Source organism: Andrena cerasifolii, chromosome 9 (genome assembly GCF_050908995.1).
Source record: "Andrena cerasifolii isolate SP2316 chromosome 9, iyAndCera1_principal, whole genome shotgun sequence".
NCBI lineage: Eukaryota > Metazoa > Arthropoda > Insecta > Hymenoptera > Andrenidae > Andrena > Andrena cerasifolii.
In genome coordinates, this window is record NC_135126.1 from 7,312,452 (window position 1) to 7,340,174 (window position 27,723).

Consider the following 27,723-nt stretch of genomic DNA (forward strand, 5'->3'; position numbering starts at 1 on the left):
AGCAAACATTCCTCGCCCGATATGCCTAAGTAAACGCCACGCGAGATCGATACGAGGGAGGCACGTAAAATTTCTTCGACCTTGCGGAGCGACGATCCTACGAGCCAAAAAGAACGGGAGCCAGAGGCCCACCGCGTCCCTCCGAATGGCAGACATTCGCGACAAAGGAAATGCCTATCTTTGCTCGCGGGCTCTCGATCGATTTACCTTGCACGATTGCTGGACGTTCACCGAGGTGTTTTATCAGCGATGCTCTGCGTCACCCTGCTTTCTGTGCGCGACACTGCTACGTTTCGGCTGCACGGCGAAGCGATCCACTCTCTCCTGTCGGCGCAGAGGGGGCAGAGGGGATTGGCGGAGCCCGGCGAAAGCGTGTTTGGACACGATCGGGAATGACAGCGCGAAAAAATCGGCTCGTTTCACAGGCGAACGGCGTTCGACACGTTGCGGACAGAAGGCCGTTTTACACTGACCCCCTGCCTCTGGAACTTCTACGTATAACCATCGTCTCTACGTCCTGCCACGGTTGCCATGTTGCGTGCCACGGGCGTGTGTGCGTGTTCTATAGTCTGCTCGCTCGCCGGTTCCGCTTGGAAGAGAGGTGCTATAGCTCGTGACTGTGTAAGTGTGTACCCGCACCGCGAGCGAGCACCGAAGGCCCTTCGCAGCCGCGACGGTCCTCGAGTCGATCACTGATTTTTCACCCTTTGCAAGGGCGAGTCGAAAAGGAACCAGAGATCGTGTCCGTGCGACGAATGGGGGCTGGATCGAATGGATAATCTCTGAGAAGAAGCGCAGAATTTGTGGTAAAGTTGAGGAGACCGAGGGGGAGAGGGGCACGCACGTGTTTCGCGGGGAATCGTTTGATCCTGGTGATTGCATAGATGATTTCGCGAAAGTATGGTTGCTTCTGGGGTCGTGGCTACGTAATCCGCAGATAAGTCGACCTCAATATCCCGCAGGACGCGTAAACGAAGAATTGATCGTTGGAAGTAAACATTCGTATTAAACCCGACGAACGGAGCTGGCGGCGGGCGTGCGACGTTGCGGACACTATTCCGTGCGGCCAATGCTGCAAGTGAGAAAACCCAAGAGCGAGCGAGATGGAGCGAAACGGTCGACGCGAACTTGTCGTCGGCTCTTTCGTTCCCTTTCGCTCGTGCTCGGGTTCTCTCACTCTCGACCGAGGAATTCGAAGAAACGACCGGGGACAGTCACCGGGCGAACTGCGAATGGTAAAATCGGGGCTATAACGAGGATTTACCGTGCCACGCGGAAAGTGCGATATCTGGGCTGTTTCGTTATGAAACCGTTTGAGATTGACGATAGGCTTGGTAGTCGAGCTAATAATTTCCACGCGATTATGTAATCTGCTATTGAATTATCAGGCCAATAAATAACTGCGATAATGAAGAGGGCACTTGTACTCGTAGCTGATGAAACAGTCTTCTCAAGGGGAAATTAATGAATGAGGAAGCCGATCGAATTCGTTCTACGCTTTATTCCCAAGCCCTTCCGAGGCAATCGATTCCCGGAATCCAGTTACGACGATTCCGCGCTACCGGGAAACAAAGAATGCTGTCGAAAATTCACGCTGTAAACGGCGAATCGAACTCGATCGTTCACGGCCTCTGTTCGCGTACAATTAGATAACACTGCTGACGTCACCGGATTGCATCTCCGTCGACAAAACCGATAGTTGACTCCGCGATTAAGACGATTCGCAGAAAGTCGACGAAATCAGTTTTTCCTCGAAAGCGGGCGCGAATCACTTTAGGATAATTAGGAGTGATTCCAACCAGATCGAGCCTGTCCTTCCCCTCCAAAAGCTGTACATTTTGCTCGAGCAAACATTTGCATACCATTAAGCCGCTTAGGCCGCTGATAACGTTTAGAACACTGTAACTCCGACGGTTTCCCAGAATTCGCGGCGACTTTTATTTCTCGTTTCGAAACCGCTCGCCGGAAAACGTTACGGCCAAGCGTCTCGCATTATCTGTAATCTCTGCCATCCGTACTTACGTAAAATTCTCGTACAGCACCGTCGACCGCTTACGTAACGAATCGGCAATTCGTATTTCAGCCGCGGCTGCGAATCATTGTACTCGATCTGCCAGCAAGGTGCGCCACAGCGTCTGCACCAACGGTTCGGTCCCTAAACTTCACCCGACCATCCGCGAATTCGTCGCTACCTTTACACTCGCCAGAACGTCGCGTTCTCCATACCGATGGCACGCGGAACGTTCTCTCGATCCGCGTAACGCGAATCGCGTCACCGCTGTAATTAAATGCAAAGCCACGAGTATTTTACCGCGTTACAAGCGGAACGCGTGTACGCGGGGACAGTGGGTGGAACGAGAAAAAAAAGGCTCACCGTGGCGCGCGCTACGAGATTTCAGATAACAGTAATAAAACCCGCAGGGAGCATGCGGGAGTGTGGAACGGGAGAGAAAAAAAATCGTTAATCCGAACGATGTTATCGCGACGAAATACTCGGCGACCCGAAATCGCGGGAATGGACGGCGGAACGAAGTCCCCGCGACGTTCCGTGCATTTCGCTAGCGGGACACCTCGGCAACGATCTCGGGAGTTAATCCCTCCGTCGCGTTAACGGTTCTCCGGTTATCAAAAAGCTCGGCGCAACGCCGATTTCGCCGGTTCGCGGCCACTAATAAACGCTAGCTCGCACGTTCGCGCTCGTTACTGCGACACTCTTTCCGTCGTCTTCCACGTTCGGCACCTCGCTCCGGCCACTTAACCCACTTCGCGCGCCGTGCTTTTCACCCAGATTTATCGTGGCGGTGATAAGCAGCCGCGGCAGCCCGTTGTCACACGGACAATTGCTCGGTTATCGGGGGATCAGCCGCATTCCGTTGCTGTAAATTAGTCGGGCCCGCCTTGCAGGTATTTCGAGAGTTACGCGGCGATAACGATAACTGCGGGGCTAATAAAAATAAAGGGCGCCCGCGCGTAACTCGCGCTTTTACGATTCTTATGGACGAACGTAACGGGAGCGGGGGATTATATTTTGCGAGTTCGATGGTGGAGAGGGAACTTCGGGGGGTGCTCGCGGGAAACAGTTTTCGGTCGATTTTATCAGCGAGGAAAGCCGCTTCCGGAAGGGGGTGGGAAGCGCGGTGATTTAGTAACTTTAATTCCATTCTGAAGCCAATTTACAGAAAATCAAGTTAAATGCGCCCCGGGCTAGCCGTTGCACATGATAAATGAAACACCCTCGTGCGAATGGACCGGTCGTGATCTTAACTTTCCGCGCAAATAATGGCGCGATTTTACCCTGCTCCTGATTTTACTGAAAAACCTCACGGCTCCACCAAATGTGTGATAAACAGCAGGGGAGTCGTAGGGGAGACCGGGGCTGGTTGTCCCAAGGGGTAGGTTGACTAATTGTTAATAATTTTGCGGCGACATATGCTTTACTGCGGAACGATTTACTGTAGAAAGAAGTCACTTCTACTATGCAATTATGTCCGACCACGCAATCGCACGTTTTTTAAGAGTTATCAGCGTTTGTTGAAAAATTGATTACGTACCTAAGTAAATACTTTTTCTTAAAGATGTTATGTTTTCAAGCTCTATATAGTTACAGTAGAATAAATGTTAAGGAACTATTTTAAAGTTTGTTTAGTAGACGATCTATTGACACAGTATTTTTGTTCATACATAAATAATTAAAGGTTATATAGATTATTGGAGTCACAATGATCGGCCGGGGCTGGTTGACTAATAACGTTAATAAGGTTCAAATTCTTATTTTGTTATTCAGAAAGCGATTTTCATTTTTTGTTTAAATTTCACTGTGTTATAAATACATTATAATTAACGTTTAATTGGAAAAAAGTTGCAGTTTATTATTAAAATATGAAGGAAAGATAATTAATATTTTATAATGAAACAACCCTTGTGACATTGTGTTATTGTATTACCACTGAAATAAGTTGCTCACCACAGTTTTTTAACTGATTGTACCTATAGTCAACCTACCCCATACTGTAAGTCTACCACCCCCGATCATGGAGCTGGTTGACCAGCATGGAAGGTGTTAGAAAAACATTACAATACCTTAATTATTGTCACATTCAATCAACTTCAATAATTTAATCAAACAGCCAAATGCATGCCCTATCAATCATACTAACCGGTTTAATGATATTTCGTCCACATAATTTATTAAAAATCAAACACTGAAAAACCGGCCTACCAGCCCCGGTCTCCCCTACCCTTATTACGATTGAATGGAAGGGAGAGAATCCCTTAGTATCTAGGCATCTCACCCAAGACATTCAAGCTAACGAAGCCTGCTCCCCTGAATTCATCGTTAAAAGAAGTTCCAAGTTTGTTATTCTACACTCTGGATGGCTGCCATTCCATCAGCCGCGATCTTGAGGAATCGCGGATCTAATCAGCGCGCGTATGCCAAGAAATTAGCGATCAAAGCGAATTCCGAGTGAAGGACTCCGCTTTGATTGAGGCACGTCTTCGACGAGCAGGCCCGCGTCCGTTCGAATATTATGCAGCATCGTCGGTTTCAGCTCAGATCCGCGGAGGGCAATTCAATCAGTTCCCATGCACCGCCCTCGCAACGGCGAGGGAGGGTGGGAGGACTGTCTAATTAGATCAATTCGCCGAATGTGTCTCGGGGTAACCCCAACGGGTAGGCACAACGATCCATCACACCGCTCAGGAATAGATCGTCGGCGTCTAATTCAATTCCGACCTGCGCGCGGGCCTCCTCTAGCCACGACGATCAATTTTCATCGGGGACCGTGGAGTTTCGGTGGACTTGGCAGAACTTGCCGCTTCTTTCGAGCCTCTCCGATCGCGCAGCGAACTTCCACATAGATCTATCCGCGAACCAGTTCGATCCGCCTGCCGCGGTGCACGGAAACCGCGTCTAATTTCGTCCACCATCTTTGCCAGACTCTCGCGTTGAAAGTTGCAGCAGAATGGTGGGCGATTCGTCAACCACTCGCGACATCCGATGAATCACAGCTCGCTGCGCCATTAATGGAGTGCATCTCTGAATCGGCGAGAGTGGTGACTGGGTGGAATGCTTCGCGCGTTAGCATCGATATGTTCTTCGAGATACTTCGGGGGTGGGTGGAGCTATTCGATGTTCCATGGGGTTGAAAAGCCTTGGGAAAGCACGCTTTGCAGTCACGATTTAGTTATTCGGATGCTAGATTACGCGCAGCGACTCGACGCCGCGTAGCCGTCGACTCGATGGTATCGCGTGTAAACCGAGGACCGGCTGTTTAAAACGCGATAAATATGAGAACGTGGCGAGCAACTCGAGGTGCCACTGTGCGATGGTCAGGGAGTCAAGTTCACGACGGTTTGCATATAGGAGACTGAGATTATATTGGCAGAGTGGTTGCATTCGTTTCGAGCCTCCCTTCTGATCGCGGGATCTGCTTAGACCCCCGGAGTACTCTGTAATTAACGCGCATGACTCGGGCGCGACCCCTCAGCAGCAGGTCTCAGCTCTTACGAAGCCACACGTGTCAATCCCACTGATTCGCGTTGAACCCCTCGCTGCCGCGGACGGGAAGGTATCTCTCTAATTAGATCGATCCTCGCACGCGGATTCGTCCTGCGGTAACCTGAATACGCAGACGTAACGATCCATCATAGGGGGCCCGGTAGGTATTCACCGTTTAACCTGCTTCCCGCCGCTTCGACGACGAAGACGAGCCTCGGCGGTTGGGCGCCGCTGATCAAGATTAATCGTATGCAAATTACCCGAGCGCCGGGGCAAGATCCCGCGAGATCCAGGGACTTCCGCGACCTAGGCTCGCGGCGAAAGATCGAACGCTTCGTCGGAAAGGCAGCGAGATTTTGGTAATTGAAAATGCCAGCTCTCGGCAAAGCTGTTCTTATTCGCTGCAAAGGTACGACTCGGCGGCAACGAAGCAGGGATTAACTATTAATAGGCGAAGACCGCGAAGATAACTTTACTTCGTTAATAAATGGAATCTGTGCAACGATCACTTGAAAATTCAGACGGTTCCGAAGTAAAATAGAATCGGACATACAGTGACTCGCATTAATATTCGGACACTTTTTAAAATCGTATAATTTTTTTAGAATCGGTCCAAACGACTTCAGTTTTTTTTAGAAGCTAGAAGGATTAGTTTGCTAAATGACGTATTTGGTCGTTCTGAAAAAAATGTATTTGTTTGGAACAGCGAAAATAATAGTAAAGGTCGATTTTTAAACTTTTTTTTGTGAGCTTGTAATGAAAATTCAAAAAACCCGTTTGTAGATTGCAGTCAGTTGTATGCGTGCCTAAAATTTCATCAAAATCGGTTAACGTTGCTCCGAGCTACAAACGTTTAAAGATCGCGCGTATACAGTTTACTGCAATCTACAATTTTTTTTTAATTTTCATTACAAGCTCACAAAAAGAGTTTAAAAATCGACCTTTACTATTATTTTCGCTATTCCAACCAAATACATTTTTTTCCAAAACGACGAAACGCGTCAGTTAGCAAACTAATCCTTCTAGCTTCTAAAAAAAACTCAAGTTGTTTGTACTAATTCTAAAAAAGTTATGCGATTTTAAAAAGTGTCCGAATATTAATGCGAGTCACTGTAGAAGGAAATAATCTAGAACACCACTGAAATACATGCACTCATCGAAGGATCCTGGTACTCGATCGCTATCTAAGCAAGTCAGTAGCCGTTCGAGGGTTCTACTCGTTCTCTACAATGCGATCTTCATGGTCCCGCTGTAGTTTAACCGTAGTTCCAAGATTCTCCATATCGCGAAACGACGGCGGCGTGTTTCAGGCTCGACGATAATATTTTCGTTGCGCGGAGGGAAGGTCGGAAAGCTGAACGAGAACGTACGAGGGGGAAGGCGAGGGTGGCCGAATAAATTCGGCCCGTTTCAATTTCCGATAGTAATGGGTGCCGTCGTTGCCCAACCCCTGCGCCCCTTGCTCCGCCACCCCATAACACCGGGACGCCGCGTTTATTCCCGTTTCGTTTCGTATGAATTATTCGCACTGGGCCAGCGATTTCGTCGCCGTAATTTTCCTTCAGGACCGTCGTCCGCCGGCCGCCCACAATTCCCCTAATCTTTGCGCGCCGCCCCGGCCACGTTTATTCCCCCTCCAAGGGGTGTAAATTGGACGAAATCGCTCTTAATTAGCGGCCGACCTATTTGCCTCGTCTCCGCAACGAGCTCGCAGGGCAAATGATCCATTCGATTTAAAAAAAAAAACGAAAACGTGCCGCATTTCGAGCTGGATGAAAGGGCGTTCAATAGCAGTAAATAAAAAGAAACGAAAGCCATGGGAGCGGTTTATAATCGACCCGTCACCAAGGACCCGTGTTGCCAGTGTCGCGTACGCGAGCAACCCCGAGATAAATCGATTCGCGCCGCGCAGCTCCGTCGAGTCTGCTGAATTATCTGATAACAGCGGCTAACGCTGCTGGAACGTTGTCTTTCAGCGGTCTCTATTCGCCGATAACGCCGCCGTATCGACAGCTAATCGGCTCCGATACGCTTCCACCCGATAGCCGCGGAAGAGAATCGCTGCCCGATTCCCTAGAATCTTCGAGGGAAAAAGGGATCGATCGCTGAAACTGCGGGCGAGTGAATAAACAGGGGAATTACGCCGTTGTTTGCGCAGCCGTCTCGCGTTGATTTTCCTGGCGGTGGTTAACCGTTAAACGATGACAGAAGAATCGATAAGCCGTGAGTGCGAGAGCGATCCAGCCTCCGGGGCCCGTGGCGCGTGTCAGCCATTTTTCCAATGGAAATTACACCGACAGCCGAACTGATTCCCACGCGTCGAGAAGTCCTCGACTGGCATTTACACGGATTACAGAGGTCGACATGGGCGGCGTGTCCGCTGCATCGATGTTTCCATGACGGGGCTGAAAAGCGAGCTGGCCCGGCGATCGGGGTGCGTGCTCGCGGAAGGACCCCGCGATACCTGGAATCTCTACGCCGAGCCGTCCACTGGAACGACCCTTGGAAGATTAACCCTCTCGACACGAGTCCCTCGCTCCGACTCGCCTTGCCAGACTGGAGAGGGATATCTTCGAGATGGTGCTCGAGGAACGTTGATGGAGGATCAACGTTCAGGGGAACGAGATCCCGGGTGTCGGGAAGCTTCGGTAAATGCATCAGCTGCTCCGCGGATATAGCCTAATGGCTGCGCAGCGTATCCGCGCTAACTAAACGTTTTCCTCCGGAGCAAATGTTTATCGTTAAACAGAAAACTTTCGCCGCGTCACCTCAACCCCCGCGTTATCCAAATACTGCATCGCTCTGCCCCCTCGGTCGTCTAGCCCCGGCGCTCTTCCCAGTGGAAGGCCGTCTGCGTTTGTGCTTTCCGCTGAGAAGAGTGGAGCAAACACGCCATTACCCACTTACCAGCTAAATTGTCCCACAATTCGCCGTGCAATGGATCCTGCGACGCGACTCAAGGAGCATGTGTTTGCAGAAGGTTGTAATTGATCGATCGAGCGCGTTAAAGCCTCCAAAGGTCAAACGGAGCCGATCTGAAAGGCTGATCGGCTATCAGCGTTCAAGGTGTATATTCGCTGCAGCGCAGAAGAATGCCTCTGTGCGCCAAGGATGCTGTGCTCCGGTGGTCTCGAGGCTTCCTCCAACTTCTCGAAAATTTCCGCTGGCATTCATTCGCAGCTAAGGGAGCACGCACGCCGCTCACGGCCCCTACGCAGCCTACTTGCTTGCCTTTCCCCCAAAAGCGGGGATGTATATTCCGGGAACGTCGCTCTGGCTGCGCGCATCTGCGAATGACAGCAGTTGTTTCCAAGTTTCCCCGAAGCCCCAGTAAGTGCCTACGTAGCCCGGTTTTCCGATTCGCTCGGTTACTTGTATTCGCGGTGGCTTCCTGCTGGAAGGGGACGTTTGGTTAACAGCGCTCCATCGCTTCAGCCAGCCGCGGACCGGTGGTAAAATTTTTAGGAGATTTAGAGCCGAAGGGATCAATGATCAGTCGCCAGTTGACACCTGTCTAAAGCTGGCCAGATAGCGCGTATCGAAAATTTCGTTGAAGACAGATCGGTTTCGGAGACGTCGCTGCGCGTCGATCGCGGAGTTTCCTCGAAGTTTCGCTGGCGAGGACGCGCGCCCCGTCTTCGCGGCGCCTCAGCCGATATCCCTTGCATCGATTACATGTAAATTGATGGCAAATTGATATCGTTACGACACGTAGTCAAGCGACACCGATCATCGATCCATCATTCTGTCTGTGGTCGTTAAGAACCCCGGATAATTCGTCTATTCCGGGCACTAGAGGACTAGTTTCGAACTAAAGAGCCATTAAGGGGCTAGGCGAAGTTGAAAGATTAAGGGGGATCCAATTTGATCAGGGCCAGCGGTTCCTTTCCGACGACGACGAGGCGCGAGCAGCCGGGCTCCGATGAAAATCTAATTGCGAGTTATTACGACCGGGGGAAATACGTCCTCGGTTACGCTTCCGCCAACTCCGTTGCTCTGCGTGCCCCGGCAAGAACCGCGGCGCACATCCAGACAACAATGCGCGCCTGAAGCATCGCGGGTTCAATCTGACATGAGGATTTAATAGCCGCGGCGCAGACAGCCGGGCAGAGTTTCGCGTAACGATCGAATCGGCGCGATACTCGTCGGAATTGAACAATCCATTAACGACCTGATTAGAAGGCTACCCCCTCGCGTGGTTTTCTTTTATTTTAACCGTCGAACAATTTGCAGAATTATCAGTTTATTGAATTATTAATAACGGCCCGTTTATAATACGTTGCCCGACGCGTTATTTAACATGACGATTGTTCCGCTACGTGCGATTTAAATTTAATTATCGGGGCCGCGTACGGCGGCACGATTATTCCGCGCACCCGGCAGAATTATTTTCGATCATACTCGAAGCGACCGTCGCCTCGTTTCGCCGCGCTGCACCGGCGCTTCGGATCTCCGCGCATCAAAGGAAAATACCACGATGGACGAACAAATGGACCTAGGAGGAGATTGATCGCCGAGCCACGCAACCGTGATTCGCGTTTCTTAGAGTCGTTAGCGATTCCTGGTGTATCGCGGGGGATTAAAATCCCTGCAAATGGGCGTCGATGAATCGTCCTCGTTCGCATGTAAATCCGCGGGACGTGTCGCGTAAAATTCCGCTCAGCACTTCTCCCGAGAGATTAATTCAAGATCAGCCCGTCTAATTCCCCATTCTTCGCGCAAGCGGCCCACCCGGCGAGGGTAATAACGTGTCCCGCCGCCTGTATCGGGGCGAAATCGACGGGGCTTAATCCCTGTCTCCGTTTCTTTCGAGATCCCCTTCGGCTGGCCATCTAGGCACCGGGAAAGTCCTGTCACGTAGCCAATTCGACGGGAGAGTGCTCCTTAGCATGCTCGCTAATTCCGGGGGAACTTTTAAGTAGCCATTCGTCCGACGGCGCTGTCAATGTCGATCTTAACGGCTACTCGATTAATAATGGATGGGGAGAGGGCGGGGGCGAAGTGTATAGCCAGTTCCTTGTAAATTGCAAAGTAGAAAATGTGGGTGCCGGGGGGGGTCTTACACAAGACACAGTCTTCTACTATACTTAAACCTGACTTCTTCTTGCCTCCTCTGTGATCCCGGCATATTCGCGTCACGTTCAACATATCATTTGCATAGTCTCCGTACGTAACGATCGTTCAAAGTGGCCTGCCTTTGCTCGCCTCGAATCTCCTCGCGGTCTTGTGGAATTTACTATTACGAAATCCGAGGGACGATTACAGGAGCGAAGCGAGCAGCCACGCTAGTATCTTCGCGAGTAATCGCAACAATGTCGAACGAAGCCAGCCAGACTGCCTGCCTGCGCTGAGGCACTCTGAACAAATTAATTTTTAGTCGCGCAACGCGCGGATCGAACAATTCTCATCATTATCCGGCGAGAAATGGTGCTTTCAGCGCGGAGGATCGCTGGAAACGCGCGAACAGCGCGGCAGGTAAAGGGAGCAAGCGCGAGGGTGGGTCGATTTCAATGCGAACGCCGCGCAGCGTCTTCGCACGAACCGAGAGGTCTCGAGAGCTGTAATTCTAGGTATATCGGCCATAAGCAAGCCGCAATAATATCGCACGGATGCACGTGCCGCCGACGGAGTCGCGAATAATCTCCATTATAAATAAAACGGGGAAGTATAATGGGAAGAACAATGGGACCAACGGAGACGCAGCGGCTCGTTCGATGGAATTACTGTTCCGTACTTAACGAGCAGCAGCGCGGCGGAGGAACGATTTTCTACGCGGCTGTTTCGCGATGGATATCACTTCCGTGTCCTCGTCCCCTTTTTCCATCCGTCCACGGCAACTGTCGCAGCTCGCCCGAAGGGGTAGCTTCCACAGAGTCTCGCTGAGCCTAAATCAAATTGGAATTTCATAGACTGTATCCCGACGAATTTGAATTTCGTTCGCGAGAATATAGAACGAGGAAACGAGTGGGAAGACACGATCGAGATGACGCGTGGTCGAACAATTTGCCCCCTTCTTCTGCGCTCATTCTAGAACCGATTACGATTCAGGTGCGCCAGCAAACACTCCCGCCTGGATATCGGGAATTAAAGTCCGGCGATTTAAACCCCGTGGGTGGAAGACAGTCGAACGAACGAGTCTGACTATCGTCTCAATCTACTTCGTCCCCGATTAGACTCTGCTACCCTTCCGTTCCCCCCGTTCGCGGGTGTATCAGCAATTAATCGCCGCCTTTATCGTGCAGCGCGGACGAGTACCTTTCTACCGCCTTGGTTTCGCAGCTCCTATCAGGATTCAGGTGGAAGGATCTAGAGGAGGTAAGTCCCTGCAGCCGTGAAATCGTCCGAGGAAATCTCGTCCACGGGGTACACCGTATCGTTTCCTTTCCTCTTTACGACGACTCGATTATTTCGCTGACTCCCGCGGAAATTTCGTCGACTCGAAGAAATACCGAGCTGTCGCGAGTTCGGAGCTGCGTTTCGGCGCAGATATCCTTCACTTTCCCGCAAATCCCGGGGAGTTCTGAAGCTCGCAGAGGCACCGATGGTGGAGCGGAGCCTGGAGAACAGGTACCCCCCGGTTGCAAATGTTCCATCATTTTCGGTTATCAATCCGGCTCCACCGTTGGGAGCGCGCTTTTTCGCGATGAATTCACGAGCTCGAGACTTCATACTCGACTTTCGCTCGATTCTATGACCGCAAGCTCCGCGTGGACGGCGATATCGGCGGCCGGGTGAATCACGGTAGCTGATACGCGCTCGATAAGGATGTGTAATCGCGGCGTATCTCGGGCGGAGAAGTTCGTTTCGCCTGGTGTAGCGCGTGCTGGGGAACGTTCTCGGATTTTCTGTCCTCTCGGAAACGCGAACACTCGAGCGACGCAGCTGTTACGACACAGAGTGATAAGCTCAAGTGCATCTAGCTGTCCTTCGACATTAACCGTTGGAATTCTTGTTTAAACTTCGTTCAATGAATCTTTCAAGGCGCTTTTAATAAGGAACTCTGAACTCGTACACTTCGCAACGCCTCGAACCGCGATCCTATCATACGGATAAATTTTCCTTCGCAATGTACTCGCAGCTAATTACTCAGATAACTTAACGATTAATCGATGCGCTCGCCAACTGGCTGGAAGGAAACAACCGCGGACGAGTGTTACGCGTTATCTGGCTACGTGGAAACTTTCAAACAGCCGACCTGATTCCTTCGTTTTATGCAACGGTGGCTGACATTATCTTGCCACGAAATGAACCGTTATACGAGGTGCCTTTAATCAGGCAAACCGACGAGCACGATCGTCCGGCTTCGGCATCCCCGGCGTGTTCGATTGAGAATCTATAGAAACGACTCTGGTGCATCGCCCATAAAGGAATTGTGCGGCGCAATCGAATTTGCCGCGTAAGGTCGAACGTTTATAAAAATATATATATATATATGCAGTCGCGATGCGTCGGTGCATCGAGAACTATAAAATCGTATCGCTTCGTAAAAACAGCGGGAACCTGTACGTTAAACTGGCAGGCAGCAGCGAGCCCTCATCGAATGCCTTATACGCGTATCACACTAGCTGCTGCGGCCGTCGCTCGCGACTGCCGCTGCGGCCGGCGCTCGACCAATCAAAGCGAAGGATAGCCGACGGACTATTTTCCGAGCCGCAGCGACAGCTGCAGCAAATCAGGGCGCAGGGTTTTCTCGCGGTATTTATTTGATATTCAAGATAATAATAATAATAATAATATTCAAGATAGGTTTAAAAAAGTGTCAGCAGTATCTGTCATAATGCTCGGTGCTACGAAGTCACGATTTGCAGAAAGAGGTTGTGACGAACACCTTGCTTTTTCCTACGCGCTACCCAATGTTCAACCCAGACACTACGTTCAGGGCATCGAGAATGATAAAACGCCAAGACCATCATGAGAAAAGCAGCTGCCAATTTTCTTTTCCTCACATTCTCTTCGTAACACGTCACAAGCGGTCTCTTTTGCATGTTCATCGCGAATGTAAATAAAACGGCTAGCAAATCGAGCGTATTTGTCTTCTGCTGACTGCGACAAGCAGAGTTAGGAGCGATGGGGCCGCAGAGAATGGAGAGGGAAACAGCTACAGGAGTGGTGGTCATGCGCGCATGAACTGCGCCTGCGTCAGTCACGCACACATTACCACCGCTCCCGTAGGTGTTTCCCCCTCCACTACTGCGGCCCCAGCGCTCCTATTCTGGCAACAACCGCCGCCTGCGTGTGATTGGGAAACAGCCGGCCGCAGCGGCAGCCGCGAGCGACGGTCGCAGCAGCTAGTGTGATACGCGCGTAACGTGGCGATCGGACAAAGGAAGTGCTATCACAGTTAAAAAAAAAAAACGGTGGATCGGTAAACTGCGAGGGGCTCGAATTAATTATAAACTGAGCGTCGGTAACGATCTACCGAGAGTAACGCGATCTAACACTCTAGAGCGATCAGAACGTTTCCATGTGTATGGTGTCCCTGCTGGAGGCATTCGAGACGTTGTTGCTGCATCCCCCCGTGTAAATCGAGCCATCGATCTCGTTGTCCATCTCCTCCGAGAAATTAACGAGCACCTGTAACATTATAATTCTTCATTAACCTCTTCTTTGCGACCATCTCCTACACGCACATTCCATTTCCCGCTTTTTCTGTGGCAATGTTATACATTTGCAGGAAAAATCCGTGCGCCTCCCTGTTTTTATTTTCCACTTCTCAACTCGGAGCTAACAGATGTCTGTGAACTAGAGTAGAGTGGCCAGGTTCGCGAAGGGGATGGGATTTAATTCCAGCTCGAAATTTCGCAGCAATTTTACAAGCTAGTATTTCCAGATATCGCGTAACGTATTAAACAGAGCATACAGAGGAAGGGTGTGTGGGGGGGGCACAGTAACGGCGTAATTTCGCCGGAACGCCCCGACATTCTCCCTTTTGTCGCGTGAATCATCGGGCGATGTTTATGGAACGCGAATTTTTCGGCGAATTTATCGGCGATCCCCGGCCAGCGGGCTGCGTCAAATGTATCGTAACGGGTAAATTGGCAATTATTGCAAATGCGGCCCGCGAAAGTTACGCGGGTAGCCTCCGCGCGACGGTGGATGCGTAAACTTTCGGTCGTTGCATCGGCGAGGTGGCACGGCCCTCGGGCGAACGGGAATAAAGCAGGAAGAGCGAGTGGATGGAATAGGGGACCTCGAGGAACGCTTTCCCTCTGACGAGGAACCATAAAAATCTCGAAACTCTCGCGACGAGACGAGTTGCCGCGGTTTACATACAAACTCACCCCGGAGAGGCAAAAACCGCGATTCCGAGGACGTCGCGGCTGAGTTTGCCTCGTATCACTGGATCATTCGGAAAAAGGGTACTTTCTCCCTTCGGGAATTCATAGTATAGCCGGCACACCTATCAATGCCACACTACTTAGACTAAACTACCCTCCGCACACCAAAATTACACCGGTTCCCCATTCAGAATCAGTTCAATTTACTACCGAGTCAATATTAGTTGAATCTCAATCCGATTCCATCTTCATTCCAGACACAGGCCAGGCTCTCTCGTCTGAATGTGAGTCAGTCACCCCTCGCTGTCTCCCTCAACCCTCCGCGCAAACTCCTCTTCGCGAAGCCGCTTCGTTGTTAATTTCTGGTTGACTTCCCCTGTTTTCTTTCGTTTCCCTTTCAAAGAACCTCCACCTGTCTATCGCTGAATTTAATCAGCCCCGAACAACCATTCCCTGCGCCCTCCGGTGACTCGCTGCAAGTTCGCCAATAACGCAGCCCCGTGATTATCGTCTACTTTGCAAACTTCTCGCGCGGCCCAAACTCGGGGGCCGCGCGTGCGCGATACTCGGCCTTAATTGGCGAACACGTCCCGAGATACATTTGAATCATCAGCGTGCAGGAAGTTGCACGGCGCCGGCCTTAATTCGGGGCAACTTTGCCCGGCAAGATATTATATTAAAGGCTGCTCAGAAATCCCGCTGCTCCGTAAGCGCCTTTGGCAACGGTGGCGCCAACAATCTCCCTCTCAGCGGTTCGGGAGCGTAAACCGAATTATGCGGCCGGCGGAAACTATCGCCTATCACCCGGTCCGCGGAACGGGGCTGTAGGTTTCGCGCGGTCCAACGGTTACTTTCGCCCGGCAATTAAATTGCATCCGTTCGATCGCCTTTGATCGCCCGCCGATTCTTCCTGCGGGAACGAATTTACCTACCTATCGGGCTCGGGTCTATTTCTCTTGAAAGGGATCCGATTCCCTTTCAATTCCGCGCCACTGTCGGAGGTGCTCGTTCGGCCGGCGCGGGGGCCTGTTCGATCAGCTCGACTTCAGACATTGAGAAACGGCGCGGGAATAAGGCGGCCTCGCGCTTTTCGCCACCGTGAAACCTACGTATCTGTTCACCGCGATCTCGCCAACGCCGGAGAATCGACCCTATGATTTATCGCCCCTGTGCCTCTGGAGGCTTACTCCTCCTCGCAATTATTCCCGGCTGATTCTCGGGATTGGAATTGCATGGAAAAATTTGTCGGTTTGGCCGGAGGAAGCTTTGATAGGCGAGTCCTAGGAGCAGCGCAATGGGAATCGCGACGCACCGTCATTGGCAGTGTACAATTTACCTCGCCGCAGAGTAAACAGTGCCGTTCATGCAGATCGGAGAATAATACAGGCTCCAGGTTATTCAGCTGTTTTCACAATTTCCCCGCGATATCGAATTATTATTCGGCTGTATCGTTGACCGCTTAATTAATATTCCGGGCGGTTAAATCATTCTCTGTACTCTGCGCCCGTCGCGATCGACTCCGGCCGCGGTGCGCCGGCTCCTCTTTCTATTTTCCTTTAATTATCCCCGCCACCGTCGACGCCGTTATCTCGCCTACCATCGATAACGTTATACCTACCGGCGGGCAGGGCCGAAAGATCCATTCGAAGTTTCCCTTTATTCGCGCAGCCTCCCTCGGCGTTGGAGGGGGTTAATTAAGTCCCGCGACAAGGGAGCGAGTTCGTTGAGCTCGAAAATGTGCACCGGCTACGTAAAAGGAACCGAGTCGATGACGATTAATTAAGTCTCGAGGTGTTTTCGGATCGGTTATTAAGGGCGAATATTAGGGAGGTCGCCGTAGGGGTAGGAAGATCGGGACCGAGGAGGAACAGCCTCCTAAATAGAGTTAATCCATGGGGGGATGGGCTTTGTGTAGGGGTAAACATAACCGGATCAACAAATCCCGTGACAGCCGCGCGTATATAGGTACGCTGCCTGGAATCTTATCTCCATTAAAGGAGACGGGGGACGCTCCGCGCGAGACGCAAACAAACGATGCGAACGTGATTCCATTGAGCAGACGCGAACCCGCGGAATCTCGCACTTATTCCGACGCCAAGCTCGTAATCGCTCAGCCATGAATTATTTAGGCGTCACGTTCCACTGACAGCTCGGCAAAGGGACGCGCGACGTTTCTATGGGTTGTATGGTGTATCGATTCTTGCTACTTACAAGGGGAGGACACCATGCGATGGACATCGGTTTTGACGAGCCTTGGCACGATGGATCTATGTCGAAAATAAGTAAATAGGTGTCCGAGCGTTTCAGCCAATAGGCCTTAATAATAGAGATATTTAAATGTAAATTATTAAAAATTTCATAGTGGGTAAAAACCCCACAACTACCCTGGCGCCCGCGAGGAATTCCCTTCTGCAGGCGTCGGGGTGCCTTTTGAAGATGTCTCCACGTTAAAAAAAACTTTATAAAATATTCTTTTTTTTAGGAATTTTTTTTTAACTTGGGAAAATCTTCAAAAGGCACCCCAACTTAGTGTTGTTAAAATGAGCTTCGAGCCGTGAGCTTCAAGAGCTCGAGTCGCGGTTCAAACTCTAAAGGCTCGAACCTTTATGGCTCGAACACTGTAGCCGTGAGAGCTCTCGCCTTTAAAGCTCGAGTCTTCAAGCTCGAAGGCTCGAGTCGTATAAATTGTACGCAGCGAAGTGAATATGTACAAAGCTCGAGTTTTGGAAGCCTTAAAACTTAATGCAGAAGTTCTAAGTCTTACACTCCACGCTTTTAAAGTCTTAAGTCAAGCTTAATAATACTATTCAATTAAACTGATTTGCAATAAAGCTATGATAAAACTTTGTCATACAACTTAAAAATAACGACACAACCACTATTATATTAATTTCAGTTTATTATGAGCTTTTTTTATAACATTTATAATGTTTCTGCTCACTATATTCTTTCTTTAAACGTTCCTCAACACAAAACTAAAGTGTGGGATTTTACCCACTAAACTCCCACGGCCACTATGAAATTTTTAATAATTTACATGTAAATATCTCTATTATTAAGGCCTATTGGCTGAAACGCTCGGACACCTATTTACTTATTTTCGACATAGATCCATCGTGCCAAGGCTCGTCAAATTCGATGCCTATCACATGGTGTCCTCCCCTTGTTAGTCACCAGCAACCTTTGGATCCTTAAAGACTTTGCTCCTGAACTATTCCAAAATCTCTTAAAGAGCGTCCGCGTGTACCTTTCTTCGGCTAGGGCGGTGCTAGTCCCTAGTTCTTATTAGGCGACTACGAAAAGAAAAATTCCAGTCCCATTCTAGTCGAGTTTCTATTAAACGCGGGATCAAGGTCTGCCATAGTCCAAGTCAGTAGTAATTCGCGATATCCGCGCAGCAACGAAGCGGAGGTTTTATTGCCGCTTTCGCGCGATACGCAAGCGTTGCTAAAAGAAGGAGTAATTCTGCAGAGAGCGAGTTGCGAGGTGGAACTCCCTTAATTAACCGTTAAATTGGGCTCGCTTCATTAACCGACTCATGCAAATCCGCGGCGCCTCGCGTGATTCTGCACGGGGGAATTTCGCGCGAGCTACGCTGTCTGGGAGAATTCGACGCGGAGGGATGAGACCCGGGCGGAATGCAAATTTCTTGTTTTTTTCCTCCTCCCTTTCTTTCCGGACCACGCGTTTCCCCGACTTCCAATTGCATTTCGCGCGGAACGCCGTTCAACAAGCTTGTGTAATCCAGCGGAAAATAGAGGAGACAATTGAACGTGTAATTTCTGTCCAAGGACGAGCGACGCCTTTCACGCCGCGAACCAAAACGTTTATCGATGCCAGGCAATTATTAGACGTCACCTGGTCCGCCACTATCGAGCAGAGGCTATCCCAGGCTTCGCTGGGAGGAACGCCCGAGTCGGAGGGGGTGGTTTCGAAACAATTGGAGCTTAAGAAAAGCCATCGTCGCGACGACGTGTAAAATTCTCCCGGCTAGTAAGGAAGATTGAACGAAGGCCGGGAAAGTTACTCGGTTCGGCGTAAATTAAATCGCTCCCGCGGAGTAATTAATTACTGGCAGTTTTGCGCGGCATGGCGGAGGCGTGCAGTCAGACTCTGACGCGATAGGGCGAATCAGAAAGCATTTAGGCGAGCTTAGAAGCAGACGGATCCTATCCGTCCGCGAAGCCACGGGGAGAGGCGGCTACGCGAGCTAGTGTGAGCCGTAAGACGGTGGATCCCATTAATATTCCTCAGGCTAGGTGGGACGTAAACGAGGATCGTCCTTGGTCGAACGGATGGAGGCAGCGTGCACTGGCAGTGCATCATCTGCTGGAGACAAGACCATGGTACCTATATTGCGCGACGGTCGACCCGCAGCTTCATCGATTCCCGTTCGATTCGAAACGCACAGTAGCGGACAAAAAAGTTACCACATTTTCGAGCCACCGTACTTCTATTACTTTTCAATGTCAACTCAAAACTGCAGTGTGTGCCTAATATACATATTCTGAAAGAGAAGCTGTGTAAAACCCAGTTACAGTTGAATTTCATTCAACTAACAAAAACCCCACATAACATTAAACAACACAGCGCACTGTTAAAGCCAACAAAAAGTGCCACTTTTGAACATTAATAAAAGAATCTAATATTTTGCGGCGGCACCATTTTCTCTTAGAACAACCTAAAAAGTTACAAAACGTGGTAACTTCTTTGTCGGTTCCAAAAATGTGTTACCCCGTTCAATGTCACGTAACAATTTTGTTTGCCAGTTAAATAAATTCAACTTTATCTGGGTGTTATACAGCTTTAAATTCTCCAGCAGAATATGCAAATTAAAAATACCACAGTCCCAAATGTATGCCAAAAAAAAAAATAACAAAAATAGAAGAAATCGAAAAAGTGGTAACTTTTTTGTCCGCTGGTGTATGTAGTTGTTCGTAGTTCCCTAGGGGCGATCGGTGAAAAGCTGTGCCCTGTCTACCACAGGCCTACGATACTAGGGTTCTTTCACTACTTAGTTCGCGCGGTCCCAAGATTCGTCAGAGTTAACGCGCGAAGTTTGTAAATCGCTCGGATTGGGGTATTTAACATAGAGAATAGCGGAAGATGCTTGCCGAGAAGCTGCAGCTCACCAGGCAGCCGTGAAGCTTGTACGATACAGACCTGATCCAGCGAACTTTGGGTCAGCGTGTAGTCCGTGGCTTTGAGATCCTCGGCCAACAGCTTCACTTTATTAAAGCTGCTGCTCAACGCCATATCTTGGCTCCTCGGCAGCAGCAGGCGAGCCGCGGTCGCCTGCCTGGACGACACCACCGCCTGCGGGAGGTACTTCGTCAAAGCTTTCTTCAGATCCGCCGAGGAGACCGGCTGCCGAAATCGCAGGAACGCCACGTAGCCTTCGCCAAACCTGCGAGCAAGATAAACCAACGAACGACTCTGAATTTCAGCTACCTACGTTTCTTCAACGAAATCTGCATTATTCGCGCTTTCAACCGGCGCAGACTTAATAAAGAGAAAGAAAGCGGGCGCCGGCAGAAATGAAAATCGCTGGCGGAAACCCGCGACTCGTAACAAGTGTTTATCGCGTTCCGAGCGTTCGCCGACCGAAACCATCTATTTCTAGTCATTTACATTGCTCCGCGCGTATCAGCGTCGATAAATTATGCCGTGGGAAACGGCAGGCTGCGCGGCAGCTTCTCCTCCACTAATTTACATAGCTATTCGCGAGGAGGAGCTGACGATAGTCAAAGGCCCCGATGGAAACAGCGAAACGGAGGGTGTTATTAAATCACAACACTTTCGGAGAAAAGAAGATACCAAGTAAATTCACTGGACGAACTGAATATCCTCCAGGGGCAAAGAATTCGCGCGCAAATGTCGAAGGAGTCGAAACGCATGTCGCGGAACAGCAGGCCGTAAACGAAGGTTGTTCACGGTGTTCTTGGCCACGTGAAGATTGCAGGCAGTGTTTCACAATAGCCGGCATTTATTTCACAAGCGGAGGAACTGGGAAACCTACAGGTGGACTGGTTCCTTGCCGGTGCAACGTCCTCGGGAGGATACGGATGGATTGCAAGATGTCGGGGGCGCACGTGCGCGAGGTGCCGTAAATCCTGAGGTGCTCGATCGCCAAGAGCAGAGAGGAAACGGGACAGGGGGGGATGTAAGGGAGGACATTCACCCTCCCCGAGTTGCTTCCGACTGCGAAGGGTCGCAGCGCCGCGCGCCGGCTAAATATTTATGGCGCTGTACGTTATTCCCGAAAGGGAAGTCAAACGTCCGCGGGGTTACAATGGACCGAGGAGGGCTGGTAACAGGGGCGGGCGTCCGTTGTAACGGCCGAGCGTAATTTCCACGCGCGGCACCGAAATCCGACGGAACCAGGGAAACGGGAAGGGCGGCGTTCAGAAAATGATGGCCGGAATTAAAAATCAATCGGCCGGCGGGGCCGAGAGGGGGGGGGGGGGTTGCAGCGCGGAATGAATGGTCGCGTTACGGATTTTGTCGGGAAAACTTCCGAGAGATCAAACCGACACGGACAATCCATCAGTTGGAACAACATCATTAAAATGCACCGGCTAAAATTAATCCGAAGCCGCGTGTATCGAGCGGTTGCATATTCGACCGGAATAATTGATCGCCCTTTGTTGCGACTGCTAATGGGGAATTAATATCGAATGGAGACTTTTCGATAGCCACCCCCGGCGTGGAAACGCGAAACGAGTTGGACGATTGCGAGTAAAAATGCTGGAAGAATGATCTTTCACGAGGCTGGAAGGAAGGAGAAGCTCACTTGTGCTTGAGATGCTGCGGCGTGCCTATACACCTGAGGCCGGCTTTGGCAAGAATACCGACTCTGTTGCACAAATTCTCGCAATCCGCCACGCTGTGCGAGGTCAGGATCACGCAGCTTTGGTTCTTCGTCATGCGCCTAATCGTCTTGGCCACCAGGTCCTTGGTGGCGGGATCCATGCCGCTGTAAAAGGGATGAATATAAACGCGAGACTCGTCTCTCTTTCCTCAACTACCTCTTCAATAAGCGGTTTTTACGGTGTACCTCGTCGGCTCGTCCATAAGAACCACCGGCACTGGCGCCATCACGCTCAAAGCAGCGCACAGTTTCCTTTTATTACCCCCGCTCAGGCTGCTCACCCTTTTGTCAGCGTATTTCAGCAGATCAAGCCTCTTCAGCGTCGACTCGACCGTCTGAAAGCAACAATTTCTCACGACTTTCGCGCGGCCGAACGGGAAAAACGCTGGACTATCGTCGATCACGGATCCCAGCCTGAACTTCCGAAGTTCTTATGAAAAACGAACGCGAGGAATCTCGGCGCCGGGGCAGCTGCTCGCCGTCCTAAGGCGCCGCGGCGCAAATAATTAAAAACAGAATCCTCGGCGGCGCACGAATGGGGAAGTTACTTAAAGGTCTCTGGGTAGGACTGCGGGGCTCCCGAAGTTTCGCTATACATAAATCAAGCCTCACCTTGGGAACGTTGCACAGCCCGGAAACTTCCCCGTGAATAGTCAGACACTGATGCGGGGTGAGGAATCCGTCGAGAGCGTCGCTCTGAGGGCAATAACCCACTTCACCGTTGCACAGCGGGCCCGAGCCGACCTCCTTGCCCTTCAGGACCATCCTACCCGCCGTCGGTATCACCTCCGTCGTCAGCATCTTGAAGGTGGTGCTCTTCCCAGCCCCGTTCGTGCCCAGGAGCCCGAAACACTTGCCCGCCTGCACGCCGATGCTCAAATTCTGAACGGCCACGTTCGTCCCGTAAACGCTTCTGTACTCCTTCCGTAATTTCACCATCTGCAGGATGTCGTCAGCCATGCGTCCCTCGATCCTCATCCTCTCCTTCGACACGTCGTCGTCCTCGTCGACGACGTCGCACGGACACCTCTGCCTGTTCCAGCTGGGGAGCAGTCGGCACTCGATCACCAAGTTCAAGGAGAACAGAACGGTACCCACGACGGCGAGGTAAACGTAATGGTGGCCCAACAGGTCCCAGCTCAGCGGCGACAGATAGGTGTCCATGTGGAACTTTTCTAATAATTCAGCGGTGATGTCGTTCCTGGATATCTGCACCAGAGCATCGCCCAAAGCGTACTGAGGGAATATCAGTAGAAGGTTGTGCAAAATGTCCCGCGCGTCTTCCGCGGCTTTGCTCGTGCCTAGGATGTCGAGGACAAGGATCGTGGCTAACGACGCCACGCCTATGAAGGTGTTCACGCAGAACAGGACCATGTTGGACAGGCTCGAGTCGTCGAAGACCTTTTCCACCAGGTGCGAGAAGGGCAGCGCTGCCCATCTGTAACAGAGTATCGTAAGGAGTGCGATCGGATCGTTAGAGAAATGGCGTAGGATGGACACGTACGCGAAGAGGAAGAGCAAGAGGCAGATCCCAGGCAAATTGTCTCTCGCTACGTACGCGGGGAGGCCGAATATCTCGAAGACGATCACAGCCAAGCCGATCGACAGGCCAAACACCTGAAAATGGACGGGTAGCATTGAAATCGGCGCGGAATCTTTATTCCCGTTCTCGTTCCCGTTCCGTCGAACCACTCACGAAGAAATCCCAGATTAATGCAGTGGCCCAGTAGGTGGCAGGATGGACTCCTGCCAGGAACAGGATCCTCTTCTCCTCCGACAGTCTCTCCCGCACCAATTCCTTCGATCCTTGAGCGGCGACCAAATTGAACGCGATTAAGAGTACCAGAGCCACCCCAACGTCTGCCACGTGCTGCAACCTGAATTGAGAAAAGTCCCTTTCGCTAAGGCACATTCATCCGGACACCCTGTTCTTCCGTTCCGGTGGACGGTTGATATTAAAACAGGCTGAGAAATGCGCGCGCGCAGGTGTTGGGGAGGATTAAAAGGTAAAGGAGATTCGAATAATGAAATCTGGGCGATCCAATTGAAACGCCGAGTTTGTCGTGATCGTATGGCAAAGGGCGGAGTTAATTAAAAGTAAACGCAACGCGGCAGATTTTGTTGTACATATTTTCCGGAGCATTCCACATACGCGGCAAGATCGGAACGTTAATATCTGGCTGGGTTAATTGGATCACGTTTATCAAAAGCACAGCGCCACGCGCGGAAGCCGCTCTCGTTGCTTTTTTTTCTTCGAGCCTGCTACACTATTACGCATAATAGCTACACAAACTTTAAGAAAAATGAACAGCTAGGTGACCGCCATGGGACCATTTAGCCTAAAGGCAACGGTATTAGTGTACTTCAGAGCGAGCACACAGCATTTCGCAGTGTTCCGTGCGGCCAGCAAGCATGCAGCTGCCCAGCTGTGTGTTTTGTTCTTAAAACAATTTAGCCGGGCTTTCAGTTTCGTACCCCGAGGTGGTTTGCCGCGAAGGTAGCGTTGCTGAAATGAAAAGCGCATATATGGAGACTTACAGGGTCGTCCGATTCAGCTGGTCGCTGGATAGCTTCAGGGGATGATTAAGGGTGGTTAAATGGCCTTGAACTCCGGATGCTCGTAGAATCGCCTCGTTCAGAGCGCTCAAGTAGGACGGCAATGCGTGGTGGCCCTTGTTGTTGTACCAGACAACGAACAGTGGTTCATTCTTGTCGTGTGACAACGACCAGCCACCGTATCTATAAACAATGAACTCGCGTTCCTAATGGACCTGAAACTCGCTCCTCTACTACGGATACCTTTTCTCTATATACTCCTGGTGGGTCGATACGATCCAATCGAGGGTAGGTCTGCCAGGTAAGACCTGCAGGAGCCCTTCGACAGCCTGAGACACCCCGTGACAGATCTGCTGACCATCCACACAGTTGCAAGTTCCGGTATCCTAATTAAACAGACAATATTAACCAGTCACTTTTACTAAGGCCTCCTAGATTCATTAGTGACAGATATAATCATCGTACGTTAGGCAGTGTTTGCCATGCGCCAGCGTAATCGTCCCCGAATCGATCGTGAAGCTGAAGGGACACGTGTTGCAAGAAAGGGTCGTTGCCGCTGTCGATGCTGTGGAAAAATTCAAACGAACTTGAGAGAGAGAGACACTTGGAGACAGTTAATCGTTAAATGGACACCTCCTACCTGTAGAAATACGTCGGGTGAGTGTCGTACAGTTTCGGGGTGAGTGGCAGCGCTGGTTCGTCCTGGGACGGAGGTCTTATCAAAGAGAATCCCATAGCAACCGCCACAAACATCGTTGGCAATAAGAGGCCAGCCAAGAACGTCAACCAGTCCTTTCTGAAGTGCCATAATCTTTTCTTCAGCAGTGCTTTCACCTGCCTGACGGCGGCGGGCTTCGGAGTGGGCTCGATGTCGATCAAATCGACGTCGTCGTCGGCCATCGTTACACCTTCGATCCCACAAGATAACGGGGCGAACGTTAGCGAGAGGGATTGCTCCATTTGTTCCTTCTACCTACCAACGTGGCCCATGCTGGCGACACTGTCCTGGCTTGCTCTGATAACGGACGACCCACTCTCTGCACGGGCGCACAGGTCTAGGAAGACTCTCTCCAGGGTGTCGCATTCCAGAGAGAAATGGGAATAACCCAACATCTTGCGACTGTCCTCCAGAACCTTCGCAGCTTGCGCGATGCTGGAACAGAGTTTGCTTTCGTCCACCAGCGCGCTACGCATCTCCCACCGCCTTCTTTCGAAATGAAATAGGCGCAGGGTCGCAGTTTCGTTTGGATCAGACTCACTTGTTGTTCAGACCGCTCTTCCCCTGGAGAGGCAGCGTAACAGCCACCTCGGTGCCAGAAATTTCATTGGCCACCGCGTTGGGTACCACGTCTTCTATCACGGTCTTCAGAGTCTCCAGCTTCTTCCTGTCGATCGAATCGACGGTCGCGTCGTGATCGTTGGGGAACGACACGCGCAGCCTGTATCCACGACCGTGCATCATCTTCAAGGACAACGGCGATCCTGTACAGAGAATCTTACCCTTGTGCATCACGACCACCGTGTCGCTCAACATGTCTGCCTCGTCCAGGTGATGCGTCGACAGGATGACGGTCCTGCCGATTCTGTGCTGGTCGATCAGTCGCCAGATCCTGCGACGCGCTGCAGGATCCACCCCCGCACCTGGCTCGTCCAGGATCACCAACTTCGGGGAACCTAGGAATGCTAGAGCCACGCAGAGCCTCCTCTTTGTACCGCCTGATAAACGGTAGACTGGTTCGTGCTCCTGCCTGCCCAGTTCCAGGGACGTTAACATCCTGTGGAAAGGAAATTCTCGTGACGCATCCATGGACAAATGGATGTTAAGTTAGCTATGCAAAAAGCTACGAATCCTCAATGCTCTGGAATTGAGTAGATCTATTTCGAAGATTTTAATTATTAGAAAAAAGTAGCTTTATTTCTCTTCGGTGTATTTTACTTCTTCTTGTTATTTACAATGCTTTTTAATGGATCATTTAATAGCGAGTAGTATAATTAAAGTTACTTTAAATTTTCTATACTTTCTGTCCTTTCAACCTAAACTGGAACTCTCGCTTGGTAGTTTTAACAATTCTATAATGCAAGGGGTGTTCCATGGGTTGGTAATGGTTTGCAAAATAAAGATCACAAGATTCCGGGACCCATACTGCGTTTAACTAATTTTTAATCATTTCGAGGGTTGGTGGGATTCTGTATAACTTGGCCAGAATGTCCATCGAGATGGATAAGTTCCCCAGATCGCGAGGCAGGGTTAAATTGAACGTTAAACGATAGACGCCAACGATGGAGATTGATTCATCGATTGACTCACTCGTTCACGTTTCGTTGCATGTGAACGCCCTCCTTGGGCCGTTTCAGCTTCGCGTAAAAGATCATGTGCTCCCTGGGCGTCAAAGTACCGATGAGCACGTTATCCTGAGGGCAGACCCCTATGTCGGGTTTGCAGTCCTCTTCGCCGTTCAAACAAATCTCACCGGTGGTCGGCGCCAGCATCCCCGTCAGCATCTTGCTGAAACGAAAGTACACACTCGAAAGACGAGAATGAATCCGGACCCGGCGCGCTGGCGGCCGGAAATCCTGCAACCTCTCTGGCAGCGTTAAAGGGAATAAGTTACACCAGCCGTCCGAGCTTGGAATTTTAACGCGTTGATATTCATTTCTCCCTGAATAATTCCCCCGCGCGCGGCTGTCTTGACGGGGGCCACGCGCGCCAAGCTTCTCCATTAAAAATATAACGACAGGGCTTAAATATATACGCACATGATGGTGGTTTTCCCGGCCCCGTTCCGTCCCAGGAGGCTAGTCACTTCCCCCTCGCAGAGTTTCAAAGTGAAGTCGTCTACTGCCACGACGTCGCCCTGGTCGGTGCTGTAGATCTTCTTCACGCCCTCGAATCTCACCCCCGTTTGCTTCTCGTTCACCGTTAAACTGCTGATATCGCTCTCCTCGTCTGTATTTCGACGTCGCAAGAAAAACACTCCTGTCTTTGACTAGGAATCGAAATAACTCAAGGAAGAAGTGATTTCGAATGGGAAAGCAAGCTCTTACCCTTTGCGCAGACTATGAAAACAGTTGCATTCGAACAAATACATCCCGCCCATGCTTGGAATAAATACATCCCGTCGGAATAAACAAACTTCTCTCTCTCTCTCGCGATTTTATATAACTCATGCGACGCGTGCAACATCAACGTGCAAATCTATACTTCTGATTCGCACCCGGAATACAAAGAGGAGTAACTACGTAAGTGGACGTACAACGTGGATCGTCTTAAATCCTTGAACACCTCGAATGGCTTGTGCAGGTGGAATCAAGCAAACACGTGCATGCGAACTGTAAGCAGGAGGACCAGCCAGCAACGCCCACCCCCCGATACGCATCTGGACGGAAACATTGAATAACTTAAGCGGCTGCTCGCGAATTCTCATTCTCGCGGGGCGAAAGGAGCATTTGCGAGAACTCGCGCGATTCAAACGTTCGAACCGTCCCGTGGAAATTTCACGGAGCAGACGAACGCGCAA

General features: G+C 50.7%; 2 protein-coding genes across 7 annotated transcripts in view; both read right to left on the reverse strand.

The window, feature by feature from the left end:
• Mdr49 (Multi drug resistance 49) overlaps positions 1 to 2,629 on the reverse strand; it is a 64,491-nt gene extending 61,862 nt beyond the window's left edge. For 2 of the 3 annotated variants that reach the window (XM_076820464.1, XM_076820468.1), the window contains exon 1: positions 208 to 476. The gene's annotated coding sequence lies outside the window, so the exon portion shown is untranslated. Of the gene's footprint in view, positions 1 to 207; positions 477 to 2,022 lie in introns of those variants that run through there. The other variant, XM_076820465.1, reaches the window with a different exon arrangement.
• A 9,839-nt stretch (positions 2,630 to 12,468) lies between these two features.
• The window catches only part of Ldd (lipid droplet defective), a 34,574-nt gene continuing 19,319 nt past the window's right edge, over positions 12,469 to 27,723 (reverse strand). For 2 of the 4 annotated variants that reach the window (XM_076820701.1, XM_076820700.1), the window contains 15 exons: positions 26,963 to 27,152; positions 26,514 to 26,711; positions 25,465 to 25,980; positions 25,183 to 25,358; positions 24,846 to 25,113; positions 24,671 to 24,770; positions 24,449 to 24,591; positions 24,188 to 24,388; positions 23,346 to 23,526; positions 23,154 to 23,266; positions 22,262 to 23,087; positions 21,836 to 21,984; positions 21,572 to 21,754; positions 19,942 to 20,185; positions 13,760 to 14,074 (listed from right to left, as the gene is read on the reverse strand). In XM_076820701.1, coding sequence (XP_076676816.1) covers positions 13,952 to 14,074; positions 19,942 to 20,185; positions 21,572 to 21,754; positions 21,836 to 21,984; positions 22,262 to 23,087; positions 23,154 to 23,266; positions 23,346 to 23,526; positions 24,188 to 24,388; positions 24,449 to 24,591; positions 24,671 to 24,770; positions 24,846 to 25,113; positions 25,183 to 25,358; positions 25,465 to 25,980; positions 26,514 to 26,711; positions 26,963 to 27,152 — 3,611 coding nt within the window. In that variant the 3' untranslated portion in view covers positions 13,760 to 13,951. Of the gene's footprint in view, positions 13,066 to 13,759; positions 14,075 to 19,941; positions 20,186 to 21,571; positions 21,755 to 21,835; positions 21,985 to 22,261; positions 23,088 to 23,153; positions 23,267 to 23,345; positions 23,527 to 24,187; positions 24,389 to 24,448; positions 24,592 to 24,670; positions 24,771 to 24,845; positions 25,114 to 25,182; positions 25,359 to 25,464; positions 25,981 to 26,513; positions 26,712 to 26,962; positions 27,153 to 27,723 lie in introns of those variants that run through there. The other 2 variants (XR_013086467.1, XM_076820702.1) reach the window with 2 other exon arrangements.